General features: G+C 34.2%; 2 protein-coding genes across 4 annotated transcripts; one reads left to right on the forward strand and one right to left on the reverse strand.

Annotated features, from left to right (window-relative positions):
- The first annotated feature begins 963 nt into the window (after window positions 1-963).
- On the forward strand, window positions 964-8057 carry LOC133288782 (uncharacterized). 3 transcript variants are annotated; one of them, XM_061486602.1, is made up of 8 exons: window positions 964-2102; window positions 2566-2897; window positions 3902-4945; window positions 5071-5229; window positions 5369-5690; window positions 6128-6198; window positions 6325-6447; window positions 7253-8057. In XM_061486602.1, the coding sequence occupies exons 1-8, from the start codon at window positions 1208-1210 to the stop codon at window positions 7592-7594; spliced, it is 3288 nt and encodes a 1095-aa protein (XP_061342586.1). In that variant the 5' UTR covers window positions 964-1207; the 3' UTR covers window positions 7595-8057. The 3 variants fall into 3 exon arrangements, 2 of the variants coding, with proteins under 2 accessions (XP_061342586.1, XP_061342585.1); XM_061486601.1 differs by having other exon boundaries at window positions 2521-2897; window positions 7253-8056; XR_009748402.1 differs by lacking the exon at window positions 7253-8057 and having other exon boundaries at window positions 2521-2897; window positions 5369-5667; window positions 6325-6378.
- A 3733-nt stretch (window positions 8058-11790) lies between these two features.
- LOC133288783 (probable lysophospholipase BODYGUARD 3) lies at window positions 11791-15239 on the reverse strand. Its single transcript, XM_061486603.1, has 4 exons — window positions 14633-15239; window positions 14169-14497; window positions 13741-13943; window positions 11791-12115 (listed from the first exon to the last, which is right to left on the reverse strand). The coding sequence occupies exons 1-4, from the start codon at window positions 15237-15239 to the stop codon at window positions 11791-11793; spliced, it is 1464 nt and encodes a 487-aa protein (XP_061342587.1).
- Between the last annotated feature and the right edge of the window lie 2002 nt (window positions 15240-17241).

Here is a 17241-nt window from a genome sequence, read left to right on the forward strand (position 1 = left end):
GGATAAAAACAAATATTTTTAATAAAAATATCCTTTAATAAAGAATTTATATAATTATTCAAAAAATATCATATGATATTAATTTTTATAAAAATTTATTGATCAGTGTGTCCAAAATATAAATTAATTTTTATAAAAATAAGAATATTCAATATTTTAAAAATTAATATATTGAAAAATATATTTTTATTTTAATAGATTAATATTAAAATAATATATTAATTTTTGATAATTACATTGGTCAACGATGTTAATACATCAATCTCTTATCAGGTCTTATCCCTTACCCTTAGGCCAGATTAAGTTATACATCATTTTGATGTATTAAGGGATTATGTTGTATAAGCTTATACTATACGATGGTCATACCAAACAACTGAAAATGTCATAACGTATAGTATAAGCTTATACTATCATGCCTTATACCTCACACCAAATAGGCCCTTAGGTCGGATTAAGTTATACATCGTTTTGATGTATCAAGGGATTCTGCTGTATAAGCTTATACTATACGATGGTCACACCAAACAACTGAAAATATCATAACGTATAGTATAAGCTTATACTATCAAGCCTTATACGTCACACCCCTTGGAAATAGATCCTTTCATGTGTAATTTAACATAATCATGTCATGTGGAAGGATCTTAGCCATTAATAATTAAATCAGCGGTGATGATTTTATAACTTCCTATCTTTATATTTTTTTCTCTCCTCCTTTATCACCATTAACATACCCATGTATGATTATGATTGCCCCACATGACATGGTCATGTTAATTAACACATGATCCACTCCCCACTGCCCTTATAGTTATCTTGTTAACATATGGGTTTCAGCCCACGATGGTGTGGGCCGGCATATTCTGGATCTGTACCAACTTGGTCCGGCCCAATAAAATCCAATACAACACAAACCGAAAAACGCATTCGTTTTCAGCTTCGCCATCTCCGTGCGTGGTTGTGGATTGAGAAAGAGAGAGAGAAATTCGACCGGAGATCCACTTCCCATCCACCACAGTCGCTGACGAAACGCAACGCAAAACCTTCCTCTCTCTGCTCTCAATCACAATTTCATTTCAGGTACTCTTCTATATCTGATGCCGAACCCGAACCCGTGCCTTCAATTTCTCAATTCAATAAGGTGTTGAATTAGGTTTAGGACAATAAGGTATTGTGACCAAAAACTAGATCGCAAACCGCAACAATGAAAGGGCGATCTCACCGCCCTCAGAGTTCGGACCCACCGGACGAATGGGTCGACGGTACCTGGACCGTGGACTGCATCTGCGGCGTCAACTTCGACGACGGCGAAGAGATGGTGAAATGCGACGAGTGCGGCGTGTGGGTGCACACGCGCTGCTCTCGTTATGTTAAGGGGGACGACACCTTCGTCTGCGACAAATGCAAGAGCAAGAACAACCGAGTTGAGAATAACACCGAGGAAACTGAGGTTGCCCAATTGTTAATCGAGCTCCCCACAAAGACTATGTCTTTGGAGAATAGCAATTCTCTTGCATCGAAAGTTGCATCTCATTCGCGCCGCCCTTTCAAGCTTTGGACTGATATACCCATGGAGGAGAGGGTTCACGTTCAAGGAATCCCCGGTGGTGATCCTTCTCTCTTTGCCGGCAAGAGCGTTTCCTCGATTTTCAGTCCACACTTATGGAAATGCACTGGTTATGTTCCCAAGAAGTTTAATTTTCAGTATAGGGAGTTTCCTTCTTGGGATGAGAATGAGAATGCACAAGATAATGATAATGGGGCTGGGGTTTTGTTCTCTTTCTCGAAAGAGACTACTACTGTCTTGGCTTCCCCTGTTGCGGCTTTGGTTGACATGAGATCCAGGGATGGCGATGACAGCAAGACGTCTTTCAAGGACATGAGCAATTTAGGCAGTGGCAGTGAAGATACACCGTATGCCCACAATTCCATTAAGAAGGAGAGGAGTTTGCTGAGGCCTCTTGTTGTTCATAGCAGTAAGGGAAGGAAAGAGGACTTCGGGACTTCCAATTCCAAAGACAGGAGTGGGAAGAAGCGGGTTAAGACTCCTGATAAAGAGGTAGATCTCAAGAGGAGAAGTTCACATTCTTCTAAAACAGGTTAATTGATTTGCTTTTTTATGCCCTTTTTTGTGCTATACTAAATGCTATTGTTATCTTGGAGAATTGCTAAAATGAAAACCTTGGCCTAGATATGGACATTATCACACTAATTTTTTTTTTTTTTTTTTAAATTTCAAAAAGTGGTTGATTAAGTCAATATGTTCGCAGAATGTTAACTATCTTTCTTATAGCGATTGATTTTTCCCTCAGATTCCATTTCTTCATCAAGATCTCTGTCTTAGTGATTCCATCTTGTTACTATTATTACCAGTTACTGGGAAAAAGTTATCTATGTTCTTGTTTCATTGTGCTCATGGGTGAACGTCATCAACTATGGCGGTGCTTCACATCTTGCAATACTTGACATGCGCTTGTTGACTCGATCTTTTTTTTCCCTTCTCATTTTGATTACTAGCGTTTACACCCACCAGTGATGCAAAACAATTGGAATTTTATGAAGACAGAGGTCCGAAGATTTTCAAGGCTGGCAATCGGAGCATAAGGAATAAAAACTTAAAAGACATTGTGGTTCAGGAATATAGTTTGAATGATTATTTTGCTGTGGATACCATCGTGGAAGAGCCAAATAACAACTTGACAGCTACTGAGGATTCTTCAGAAGCCTTTTATCCTGACACAACAAGACATAGTCTTTCTGTTGGAGATGTATTAGCAGGAGAAAAGACTGGCCATAAAGATCCTAGTTTGGTTGAGATGTCTTCTAAGACTGATGATGCTGTTACATCAGTTTTAAAGCATAATTATGTTGGAAATACTTCAGTTGAAGAAAAGGTATGTATTGCTGTCATTTCTATAATCAAAGTTTGGCAAGTGATATTCTGTTTTTTGTGATTATTATGTGTCAATTGGAAATACTGTTGGTGTCCATTCTGTGTATAATAAGTTAGCATCAATGTTGGGCTATGTGTGCTAGTTTCTTGTTTTATGGCAACTGTCTGTCTACTTGTTTCTCGCTATCTGATGATAAATGATTAAAGGGAAATGATAATTGAGAGCTAAGAATATGCATGTTATAGTGCGCTTGATATCTGATAATAATCTCCTATTGGGCACTAACTTTTGAGATCCCCTATTGGGCACTAACTTTTGAGAGCTTAAGAGTTTAGAGTTAGACTATATGATGCAGTATTCATTTCTTAATTTTCCTCTTCCACTTTATTCTTCAACCTTAAGTTTAGCCTTAACCTCAGCGAAAGTATTGGAATTTTAAAATGGATTAAGAAAGGGCGTTCACATGGTGTGCCTTCTATCCAGATTGACAATTAAATCAAAAGACTTCAAGTCTTGAATTTAAAAAAGCTTGGTAGTCAAATCAGGAAATAAAATTTAATAATTTTTTTTGTATCTCCTGAATACTAACTTAAAATGGTAAGCCTCCCCCCCCCCCTCTTCAAAAAAGAAAAGAAAAAGAATATGAATAAATAAAAATTAAAAATTTCTGGCTTAGCATAGGAAAAAAAAATCATATGCTGGCCTACCTAAACCAAACTCCCAAAAAAAAAAAAAAAAAAAAACAGAGTAGGATCTTCCATCAATGCATTTGCTTCAAATACTTAGAGCTTGTAATTTTGCCTGAATATGTGATACTTGAAATTTCAGCCTGGGAGCCTTCCTCTATTTGCTAACATCTGAAACTTTTTATTTATCACCATTTAAAAACATTTTTACTTGGTTTGTACATGCATAGCTTTATGGATTGTTTTGTTTTGTCTTGTATGCCTGTAGACTTGATCTCACACTACATTCTGATGACATTTTTTGCTCCTACAAACAAGGACGGAGATTGCTTGGCAGCTGATAATGCAGATGATACTTTAGTAGTAAGAAGCACTGTGAGTCCTAACATAGAAGATCATTGTGGTTCTGCACCCGAACTTGTGGAGAACCAAGTTTCTCAAGATTTTGACTGTAACCTGCGTCCTAGCCCTGCAAAATGCAAAGTTAAGGTGAATAGAGAAGAAGATGATGATAGTTTTAGGAAGATCTTGAATTTTCATTCTTCTCCTATAAGTGATCTTAAAAATAATGAAAAACCATGTGATCACACTTCTGATATTGTTAAAGTGAATGATGCTGTATTTCCCAGTTTACCATCATCTGAAAATAAGGTGGGAGATATTGACATATTGTCAGAAGTAGTTGCTGATGATCTTACCAATAAACCTGATGAATTATCTGGTGATTTTTGTCATGGAAAACAAGAACTGGAGGGGTCTGAAGGTTCATTGGAAACACAAAAGGGTTTTTCAGAAACAAAAGATGGTTCGGATTCTGCTAAAGATCCATCAAAAATTGAAGCACTTGGATGTCCACACACGTCAACCATGAAATCCAGATCATTGGCTCATGACTTTAAATCTGAAGATACTGAAATCCCCAATTCTTTTATAAAACATGGAGCGATGGATAATTGTAACATCCACATAAAGAATGAAAGTTGTTCGAGTGATGCTGCAAGGGATGAAATTCCAAGGAAGCCTGTAAGAGAGCGACAAAAATCCTCTTTAAATTCTAATTCAAAAGGATTGCATTCAAGCAGGAGTACGCAAAATTCTGTTTCAAAGCAAGTAAATTCAGATGCGAGAGATTCTGTTCATTGTTCATCTTCTAAGCCATCTCTGATACATAGTGAGGTTAATGCATCATTGCACCATCAAAAGGCTTTACCAGTGCAGAATAAGATTTCATCTTCAGTTCCACAGAAAGTTGAAAAGCTTAACCAAACAAACGTCCTTTCTTCCTCTAAGTTGAACCAGAGTCACGTGCTATCAATGAATCCTTCTCCAACTTCAAATTCTTCAATGCTGAGTGATGAAGAGGTCTGAGCTGGACTTCTAGCTTCCTAATTAAGTTTCAAAGAAGTTTCTCTAACAGAATTTGCTTTCCTGTTTCTTTTTCTCTTCTATTTTATTTATTTATTTATTTTTGTTTTATTTGTTGGCAGCTTGCTTTGCTATTGCATCAAGAACTGAATAGTTCGCCCCGTGTACCTCGTGTACCCCGAGCACGCCATGCAGGTAGTTTGCCACAGTTGACTTCTACTAGTGCTACAAGCATGCTAATGAAGCGAACATCATCGGTTGGAGGAAAAGATCATTATTTGGTAGGATTGTGCCAACAATTAAAATTGATAAATATGGCTTCATATACCAATTTTGTTTCTAGAATTTTTGTAAATTTTAACAATAAAGATGATCAATTTGGCTCTGTATTGGTGACTAATTCCATTATGAGTTGCACAGGGATCTAGACGAAAATCCAAGGATGCATCTAGAGATGGGTTTTGTAGTCCTCGAGAACTTGAAGATGAAGCTAAAAGGACAGAGAAGGAGAAGGGTTCATCTTCGTCTGATCAAAGGAAACAAGATATGGCATATGTGGAAGATGCATCTGTAAAGGAAGAAGGCCTTGCATCTATGACAGCTGTAAACTCTATCACTGACAATGTTGTTTCTGCCGCCTCTGCGATTGCAAACATTAGTCCACCCTCCCCTCCTGACGATCAGAATTTATCTGATGATGATACTGCAACTGCTGGAAGGCCAGTTCACCGTACCTTACCTGGTAGCTTCCTGTCAGGGAGATAATGACTGTTCTGTTTGTTTTTGTTTTAATTTTTAAAGCATGTTCCCTTCCTCTGCTATCTTGATATAGGATTAATCATTGTTGGTTAATAAATCAGTGATTTTAGAAAATTTTACTTGCTGGGCTAATAAAACTCTTTCAATTATCTAAGCTTCAGTTTCAGTGTGGAGTACCTCGACAAATTTAATATAGATTTTATCATAAAAATTACTTTTATATAGTCACTAGGTTGTACCATATGTGCACGTAGGTCTGGGCATGATCAGCTCTTGTAACTTGTAGCCAGGCAAACACTGAATATCAGAGTTTTATTTTTATTTTTTGCCAAGATAGAAAATGAAAAGAAAAAGAACTGTTGCTTTTATTGTGCAGTTTGTGGATAGTTTCTTATTATATAAATATATATCCAAATGCAGGCTTGATTAATGATATTATGAGCAAAGGCAAGCGTATGACATATGAGGAACTCTGTAATGCTGTGCTACCGGTATGGTTCTTTATTCTTTGTCAGTGTTGTTTTTGTGGTTTCTGCTTTTGTTCATTTATTGCTTTTGAGTTGAAATAAGTTGTCCTTGAACAACATGTTTGTTTGTTGTTATGTTTCGTGTTACAGCACTGGCAGAACTTGAGGAAGCATAATGGAGAGCGTTATGCATACACAAGTCACTCTCAGGCTGTTCTTGATTGCTTGAGGAACCGACATGAATGGGCAAGGTTGGTTGATCGTGGTCCAAAGGTATGCAGATGTAATTGTCGTTATCACTCTTCAACCTTCTATTGCTTATTGAATCCTGAAGAAGATCTCATTTTCAAAAACCCACACCTAGTGAAGGAGGATCGAATTATTGTTTGCCACTAAGCATATTGTCCTAACAAATTTGCTTTAGAATTATGTGCTCTATAGTTTTGTGAATAATTGGAACCTTGGTTGTACTTTTTTATTGTTGCCACATAAAGCATTTGGCTTTAGCCAGGAGTTGCTATGTTAGTCATATTTGATCATTCTCCAGCCTTACGAAATTGGCCTCTATTTTCTTTCTGTTTGTGTCCCATTTATAGTCTGTCTGCAGTTGATTATGAATTTTGACAATTGAAATGGCCAAAGAGGACCAAGAGATATACAACCTTGATTAGAGCTTGTGTTGCAGAGAAAATGATAAAAAGTTAGAGAAAATGCCGGGATAGAATTGAGAGAGTGTGATCGCTGAAATCTGTTTTTGTCATTCATACTGAACCTGTTGAAATCTGTTGTTCACTATAAGAAAATATGTGGACTCAATTGTGAGGGAACACCAGAAGTTCAAGGTTCAGAGGAAGAGTTGATGTTTGTGAGCTACTGGTAGTAAAATATCATTGTTAGTTAATATTCCTTAGTTCAATTGCATTCATCCAAAATATGATACATTAGAAGCTCACTCTTTTATTCTCATCGTCATCCCTTTGCAATGTGACCTGCTTTTATCTTCATTTACTTTGTGTGACATTGCTACTGTATTTACTGTTGGGGAAGCTTCGAATCTGAACATGAATCAATGTTTCAGACAAATTCTAATAGGAAAAGGCGTAAGCTGGATGCTGAAGAATCTGATGATAACGGATATGGCAAGGGAAGAACTGCAAAGGAGGTTGAAGGGAAGAACTTTGAGCTGCAAAAAGAAGAGTTCCCTAAAGGCAAGCGTAAAGCTCGAAAACGCAGGCGCCTGGCTCTTCAGGGAAGAGCAGTAAAGGATGTCAGGAGGAAACAAAAAGCTGACTCGCTAACCGAGGAGGATGTCGGTCAATTCTCCAATTCCAGTGAAGAGAGCATGTTTAGTGAGGATGAAATTCAGGTTGGCAGAATATGTCCAGCAGGAAGTACATCAGATGAGGCAGGTAGTGCCTGATTTTCAAGTGGCTAAATATCTCAACAGGTTTTTTGCAAGAATATAAACTTCTTGGCTTGCAGTCAATCTTCACCGTGCTGTCTTTGTGACCTTGTCTAGTGGGGGATGGATTACTGGTGATTGGTGTGATGTAACATTGTATCAATAGTGTAAATATTTTAGGTAGTATGGTGTGCCTTTTTCATGCATGAGGCATAACTGAGTAGGTTATGTAGAATTTGTAAGTGACTCTGGATTCAGTTAGAGAGCAAAAAGGAATTTGCAATTGCATTTAATTAGGAAACCCTAGTTTAGTAACTACCCTTAGCCACTGGGAGCCGGGGATTACACTATAGGATAATTACTGATTGGCAGCTGTTATTGATTGATGATTGTAATGGTTCTTGTTGTATATTATTTAGGCTTGCCATTTCTCAATCTTGTGATTTCCCAAGTCTGCTTTTAAAAATGTGATCCAGGATTAGCGTCCAACGAAAATGAACTACTTGCCATTTCAAGCAGGTGGGTTAATTGGAACGCATATGCCTCTAAACAGCTAATCTCTCGATCTCTTTGGAACGCACTAATGGCAACACAGTGAAGAAATTCAACTTGAACTTTGGAATATGTTTCTCAGTAGCTATATGAACAGTAGACAATAATCAAATCATTAATGTATCAGAAATAATGTATAGATTAATAATCGTAAATTTGCTAAGCTTCATTTTTATTCTTAGCATGTATGCTTCTACCTTTCATTGATAATTTGATACATGCATTACCATCGTAAACGAAGCGTTTGAAGCAAAATCTAGTATGTTATCCATGTGATGAAAATGTGAACAATTTATTTTAAATCAATGTGGGTTGACCAAAAGTAAGTTGCAGCTCGTTTGTATTTCTAAGTCAGTGTTATGGCATGAAAGTAATTTAACAGTGTTATATTAACCTAAGTTTTAACAAGAAAATGAAAATCAATTATTTATTCTATTTTATGGTTTTAAATTTTGATTCACCAACATTTATTTTATTTTTTTCATTTATATCTTTTTGTTTATTTACATCTTTGGACAAAACTTCTTATGGAGGAGTATAATGGACCTCATGATTGGACATACAGTTCAAATCCACTCTCAGATAAGAAATCCTTTCACTTCACATGTATGCATCCTGAAACACCCAAGTCCCATTACTATTATTGTATACATGAATAACATACATTATCCCTTTTTATTGGCTCTCTGCTCCTCGTTGTACATAGTGATTTGCTGCTACCTATGACCGTCTCCTCTATAGACACTGTTAGCACCCTTCGATCCAACAGAAACCTTCGATCCACTAGGATTGATTGTGCATAATGATCGTCTCCTCTGTAGATACTCTTAAGCCCCAAGATCCAACAAGAAGCTTCGATCCACTAGGATTAAACAAAAGTATTAATGTACATTGTCGAGTTCCAAGATATAAAGGACCCCTAATATTTTAGTTCTGAATATGTTGAACGTGTCCGATGTGCGGCTTCTAACATTAAAATTTTGTTGTTTCGATCATAATTTTGAGACACAATTCACCTGACTAATTTGATCGGTAAATTAATGACCAGGAATCTAGACTATCAAACGCGGTCGGGGATTTGCACTCCCACTAAAAGGAGGTACATTTTTTTTTAAGGATTTTGTGTTTTTGTTAACGTTTATCTTTATAGAATAAAAATGAATAAAAAATATCAGCATTAAATTTTTTATTAATTTTAAGATAATTAATAAAGAGTGTTAAATAATATTCATTTTTCTTAACGTATGCCCCTGAGAACATGTAAACCTTTCTTTTTAATTAAAGTTATAAAAATAGTCAAAATTCATGGTTCAGCTCAGTCGGTCTTGCATGTGTGATGAGCTTTTATTGCTATTATGACAGCTCATTTAAAACGGTGCAGTCACTCATAGCTGCCTGGTTAACGAGTATGTGTTGGATACTTTTTGATATTATTATTTTTTTGGGCAAATTACATGATACCACCTTGTACTTAGGTATTTTTTCAAAAAGGCACCTTGTACTTTCAATTAAAACAATTACCCACCTTACACTATAACATTTAATCAATTAAACATATTTATTAATTATAAGACAAAATTAACCTTGTTCTCAATCACCACACCCATAACTCAGCCTTCGCCACCAACCACCATTTTTCACTTCCCGTCCATCCACAGTTTAATGAAGAAAAAAAATGGTGATTATGGGTCTATGTCATATAAGAAGAAACACAATTTTCTGGCAAAGAAGAGAATGAAAATATATGTTAAGTAAATTGAAGCAATATCTTGCTTTTCTAAAATAGTCAGATATATGGTGTTACTGTTATACTAAGGTAGCATCTGGAATTTGGGATTGGGTAAGGGAAAGATAGGGTGAGTGTGCACATCCTGATAGTTGCACTATTTTTTAATATTGCTGATTCAACGATGTGTTTCCGGTGAAATTAGTTTCTTGCTTATTCAAAATTTCAGTACAGCAATTAAGAGCCTTTATGGTCTGGAAACATTGTCCCCCAACTTCATGTCTCTGATTCAGATGGCAGAGCTATATGTTCTAATTTTTTTTTTTTTTTTGGATAACTATGTTCTAATTTTTAGGTTACGAATGATAATTGAACAATGTAAACCAGAGTATCATTTGAAAGCTAGTTTAACTCACTATGAACTGCAATATTCGTGTCAAACTGTAATCAAGAATTATTTAATAATTTATGTAAGGAATTACAGGACTGGCAAGAATAGCAATTCCAACATCGTATTTTGAATCTAATGGGTTCTTATTGGATATTTATTCTTGGGTATCTCACCACCATGTGAGATGAAAAACAAAGCATTAGAAGAGAAAACTTTCCAAATAAGGACAACGCAGATGAGAAATAGATGAAATCTAAGATCTAAAAGAAGGCATAAAAAGCAGAGAGAGGGCGAGAAGCCCTCTTTTTTCCTTTGTCTTACAATTACATGATACCATTGTACAATAAGCAGAGAGAAAAAGTGACAGGGCATAATCACAATTTTATTTTCGTTTAACTCGAAATGTACGACTAGTGAAAATGGATGGTTGGTGGTGGACGCTGAACAATCATGAGTATGGTGATTGAGGATAGGGTTAATTTTGTCTTAAAATAAATAAATATGTTTAATTGATTTAAAATTATAGTGTAAGGTGGGTAATTGTTTTAATTGAAAGTACAAGGTGTCTTTTTAATAAAGCACCTAAGTACAGGGTGGTATTCTGTAATTTGCCCTATTTTTTTTAGAAAAATTTAAAGTTTTAATTTTAAATTTGCTCTGAATCAAATTATTTACGAAACGATGAATCCATTGGAATATATATATATATATATATATATATATATATATATATATATATATATTAAAAAAAGACAATAGTAACGAGTAAATAAAAATGGGTCATATTCCGAACAAATGTTTTGATTGTCTTGGAATAAGAAATGGGACGATCGTGATTTTGTGAAATAATGTGTTATTTTGTGTTTAATTTTTGTGTATTGCGACTGTGTATAACTTACAAGAGAGAGTACATATATGATATTTTATTAAGGGGTTTATATTTCTCCTGCTGCTGTACGTGCAACAATCAAATACTTGCTATATATACTTGAAAACATTAAATGCGGAGAATCATAATTATATAAAATATGACAGCATTAAATATAGAAAATCGTAACCATACTTATTACTGTACGTAAAACGGCTACAGAAATGATTTTACTTTTTATTAATTAATTTTTTTCCTTTTTAGGCTAAGGGTGGATTGAAGTTTAGAGCCCATACCACATTAAATGTCATATTAATTATTAAAATTTTTAATATTATTTTCACATTTCAATCATAGAGATTGGGGCCAATGTCAATTCAACTACAAACTCGTTGTCAATAATAATGATATTGTGGACAAGGAAAACCTCCCAGTTTGAAGGCTTTGGACACGTATTATTTGAGTAGTATAATGATTGCACTTGGTATTTTATTTTGGAGAACCAATGCTTACTTGAAGTGATATGTGATTTTCTTTTATGGGTAATAAGCAAGTGATAAGTGATTTATGAGAAAAGATACAATTCTTGAATTGACAGAGGAAAAGTTTGAACAGAAATCTAATCAAGGAGTGCTGCTAGAAGCAAGTGCATTGGCACGACATGCAGCTTTTAAATTCTAGTTGTTTGTAGAGCTCCAAATCTGCTCCAATTCTCGAGCAAAAGCTTTCTGTCTTCCAACAACAATGGTTATGTGATCTTTGTTGTCAATGATTCTAACACGGGCACGAGGAATTCTTCTTTGGACCTCATAGCTACATTCAACAGGGATAACCTCATCATCTTTGCCATGGAATATGGTAACTTTACAATTTATGTTTTCTCTTACAGCATCCAAATATGATCCAATTTTTCCCGCAGTTCCACATATAATGTTGTGTAGGGTATGCCAGGCTGCGTTGTGTGTGTGACAAAAGAACCCTTCAAGCAAGAAAGTCCTTATCCTGTAAGGCATTGGAGTAGTGCATCAATGATCAATATAAAATGTCAAGTTAATTAATTAGCTAAAGATCTGTGTCACCACTCACCAGCACACTTGAAATGAACAACATCATTCATGACCAGCAAACTCAGAATCAATTAAAGGGGTTCTCTAACTTCTAATTAATGCAAACATAAAACCTTCTGACTTCATCTACTACGCTCAGTCTCTGACACATTTGACTTATGCTACCCAAGCAGCGCGGGGACAAGAATCTTAAATTCAACCAAATATGTACCCCAATATGGTTTAGTCAAACAAACTTAAAAGAACAAGAGAAAGAGTACCAAAACATTAAAGAAGAAAACTGCTGAAATTGATTGATCAGGGCCTTTGAACTCCATCTTTCAATTTTTGAGATAAGATGGAATATTAGAATGGAAGGATATTCCTACACACAGTAATTCTCAAACTTGATTTACTATAAACACTCACATTAATAATTATTATTATATATAAAAGTCTATTAAGAAATTGAGTTCATTTAACAAGCTTACTTAACTTCATAGCTATCTACCTCATATCTTTATACATATCAGTTTTTATATTTGCTTATACCTAGCTAAGAATTGAAAAACTTTAAACCCACATGTTTGAAGATGTGTAGACTCAAATTAAATCCACATATTTGAAGACGTGAGTTGTGGCTTAAAGTTTGACAACCCCAAATAAAAAAGAACGAGAGACTATGGCTTAAAGCACACTTCGATCTTGTGATTTATAAGCGTGGTCTTCTGTCACGACCGTTTTTATTTTTTTCGGTGGTCTTGATTTGGTATCACGTGCATTCAGGATACATATTAAGAATTTAAAAATAAATATTAAATGAAAAATAAAAGTATTTAATATTTTATTTTTTTAAAAAAATAAGAATTTTTTAGATATTTAATATGATAATATTTTTTCTTTATTAACCTATCTTTACAACAACAAAAAAGTTAACAAAATCATTGTTTTTTTTTTTTAAATTATTCTAGCATTCTGTTTTTAAGAATACTTAAAGAGTAAGTAGTTAAATATTTACTATTATATTTAATTAATTATCGAACATTTATAATAAAAACAACAACTATCAAATGTTTAGCAACTTACTCGGTACCCTTATAAATATACATATTTTTTCATTTTCAAAAATATAATAATTCTTCAAACTTCAATGTCATAATCATCCCTTCCGTTCTTTTTTCCCAATGTAACAGCAAATTTTTTTTCTCATACTTTTATAAAGAAATGAACAGTGTCCACATCTGTCGCCCAAGGGTACGATTTAAAGAGTTTAAAAAGTGAATGAAAAAGATATTTGCATTAATTACATGACCAATGTGCAATCTAAGAATTTTATAATATGCGAATATAATTTTATCCAAGTATCATTACTTATAAAAATCAAGTTACATATAAGGGTCTTGAGAAAATACCAAGAAAAAGAACAAAAACTGAAAGTCAAAAACGGGCCATCTAAACATGGACGAAACTTGTAAATAATGAAACAGATGAAATGAGTAGTTGCGTGGTTGAGTGACAGAGAAGTAATAAAGCTGAAACATCTATATAGAAACAAAAGACGGTGTGAATTTATGTATGTACCTGTTTCGAGTAATGAGTTTGGCTAGAAATTCCCACAAGCGGTGGTTTTTGCAAATGAGCAAGCAAATCATCCTAGTTATGTGCTCGTACCAGCACACTAACGACGCTCCAAACGCCATGGGTGGCCACACGCGCCTCGGAGCAACTCTCCTCATAACATACTGTGTCGCCTGTGCTTCACCCTTTGGTACTGGATAGAAAGGCTGTTAATAAGGTAATAAAAAATTAATAAAAAAATAACACAAAAAAGAAAGAATGAATATTGATAATATTATAAAAAAAAATAAGTTATACTCTTACAAACTATATTATATATTATTAGAAATACATTCTTAAACGAGTGTATTTTCGAAAATATATAATTAAGTTTATAACCAATTTTTTTTAAAAATATAAGTAAAAACATGAAGAGGATGGAAGATAATTACAGGGGCAAGCAAGGTTAGTGACTTGACAGAGTGAGGGTGCTTGACGGCAAGAGCAAGAGCCAAAATGCTTCCTAATGAATGGGCCACGATGTGGAATGAATTCACCTTATGGGCTTCCAACACAGAGCTTTCTATCATCTCTAAATGCTCTCTTAATGTGTATAGCGATTCACTCGGTTTTGGACTTTTCCCAAAACCAAGTAAATCAACCGCAAATAACCGATAACTTGATTTTGCTCCACTCGAGAAGTTTGGGAACAATGTTTCCGTCCAAAACAATGACGATGATATAAACCCATGAATGAACAGCACATCTTCTCTTGCTTCATCTGATACATACATATATACATACACACACTCATGTCATGTCATGTCATTAATTAACTATTAATGTACATCAACACTTTTTTTTTTATAATGAACTAGTATATAACATGATAGTGATAAGTTGAAAATGATGTTACCTATGCTGGGGCCTTGAGCATTTACAAAGAGAGTGTTTTTACTATTATTGGTAGTAGGTGATGATGAAGAAGAAGATGAGATCCAACATGTGCATAGTTTGCAGTGACAATCAGACCATCTTGGAATGGGATGAACTTCTTGCCTTCCAATTTTACCTTGTAGCATTTCCACAATTGGTGTGTTCACTGTGAATGTGGTGGAACAATGGGAGCTCCCTCTCTTGGATTGTAAAATGGGGTCCTCTAACTTGAAGCGTTTGAGTTCATTGAGGGTTAACCTTGAAACCTCAGACACCAAAGAAGGACGAGAGTAAAGGGTATCTGAAATGTCCTCCAAGTGTAACTTGGTTGAGCTCAGTGAAACGATCTTGGATTCTCCACCTTGTTCAGAAACCAAGATCTCTCCACAGCTTGTGATTGCATCCTTTGTGGAAGAACAATAGCAGGGTCTCCACTCTGCCTCAATCAACAAGTCCACAGCTTTGAAAAGAAAACACAAAAGAAAATCAACAAGGTCGAGGACACAGAAAACAATGAAGCTCAGTGCCTCGTTCAAAACTCTTCCACTCAATGTAAGAACGGATCTTGTTTTTCCCATTACATCCATTTGCATGCAGATCACACAAACAAAGAAACACACAGGGAAAAAGAAGAAGCTGAGTGGGACAAAACTCATAACAATGAAGTAAAATATATTAATTTAATGAGAGAAGGTGGTGTTGGTTGAACTGAAGATTTGATCATATATGTATCCTAAATAGAGTTGAGAATGAATGAAAATAAAAATGTTGAGCCAATGAAGGTACTAAAATTTGCAAAGGCAACAGAGAAAGGATGTTGGCATAGCTAGCTTAAGGGTAGTAGTGGACACAAACAAGTAGACCCTCCTTTCCTTTAGTTATTTTTCGGTTGATCAAAGCGTGTGGGATTGCCTCTCTTAAATTAAAACTTCAACACTAAACCAGAGAGGCAGAGGAAGAGAGAGAGAGAGAGCAAAATTGATTGTTCACTTAAAAGCATTTGTTGGCCAAGAAAAAAAAAAGGTAGTTGGTTGTTGAACCCCCCAGGGAAGAAGCTATTTCCTCACTAACACCCAAATATTCACCACCATTCAGCTTTAGAAAAAACGTTACCAATTCACCTTATATACATATATATATATATATATATGTATACACAATGATAATAAATTAACTTGCCTAATTCTATTTGTAAAGTCACTTTCTTGCCCATACGAAATCATCGGTCACCATTTTCCTTCTTTGCTCATCTGCTTAAGTGTACAACTCATCCAGTGTTACCAGTAAGCCAGCCTAATTAATGTGTACAATTATATCATTCTCAATAAATAAATAGTTCTATTCAACCAAACCTATTGTATTTAATGCAATCTGTCTCTGTCACATGAGCTCCATGCCTTTTTTTTTTTTTTTTTTTTTTTTGGGTAAGCTGAGCTCCATGCCTTTAGGTCCCAATTTAATACCGTACTCAATCCCTTCTCACCATTGTTTTCAAGACTGTGTCAAACTTAGTTGTAGGACTTTAATTTGAAAGAACATTTAAGTCCGATATGGATTACGTTTTATTGTTTATATGAGGTATATATAAATCAAAAGAGGAAACTAAAAAATTAAAGTAAAAATTCACATACTTACCATTTTCACTTTTATTACCTCATAATTTTGAAATGTGTTACTCTGCCTTCTTAATTTTTTTGTTATCAATTAATTAATTAAAAGAAAAATAGTGATAATAGATGAAAAGAGTATGGCAGCTAAGAAAAATGTAAGTTAAATCATATAGTGTGATTCAAAATTCACCCAATTCACAAAAACTCACAATTTGTTTATAAAAAAAAAAAATTTCAATTTTACTGTTAAACTTTTTAACTTGTATGATTAAACTGTCGGTAAGATAGAAAGGCTACTGTAAATTCAGGTTTGAAAATTCAAAGATGAAAATGCATTCTACTGTTTAAAAATTAATATACATTCTGCGGATCGTACATTCTAACCTTTTCAGATGTTGGGTATTCATGGTCAATTATATATCAATATCAGGTCACTGAAGCATTAAACTGAACCCAAATAAATAAGGCCCTAGGAACCAATTAATGATATAAAATTTATGTTTTTATACATTTTACTAGTATTTTCAAATTTATATAAATTTTAAAAGTACAGATTAAAAGAGAAAAATTTATAAATTTATAAAAAAGACAAGTATATTTAACTTTAAAATTTAATATTTGAAAAACTTAAAAAATAAGGTTAAGAATAACATATATCATTCTTAAAGGAGAGTAGCATGCAAGACAAAAAAATTTATTTATTATAAAAAATATACTCTAATTTAATATATATAAGGGTATATTTTTTTTTTTGGAAAACTATAAGGGTTAATTTATAAGATATTTTAATTTTAAACATCTATATTATCACTATCATTGCATAAAAAATAATAAATTTTTTAAAAATAAGGAAAATGAAATAAAAAGGCACATTTCAAAAATTACTCAAATGGATAATATTTGAGATTACTGATTTAATCAATTACAGAAATCATAAAGCTACATGCAAATTAAAAATTATAGCATGTACAAATTCTAA

Source organism: Gastrolobium bilobum, unplaced genomic scaffold, assembly GCF_033153095.1.
Source record: "Gastrolobium bilobum isolate Gb01-03AN ecotype WA unplaced genomic scaffold, APGP_CSIRO_Gbil_v1 utg2264, whole genome shotgun sequence".
NCBI lineage: Eukaryota > Viridiplantae > Streptophyta > Magnoliopsida > Fabales > Fabaceae > Gastrolobium > Gastrolobium bilobum.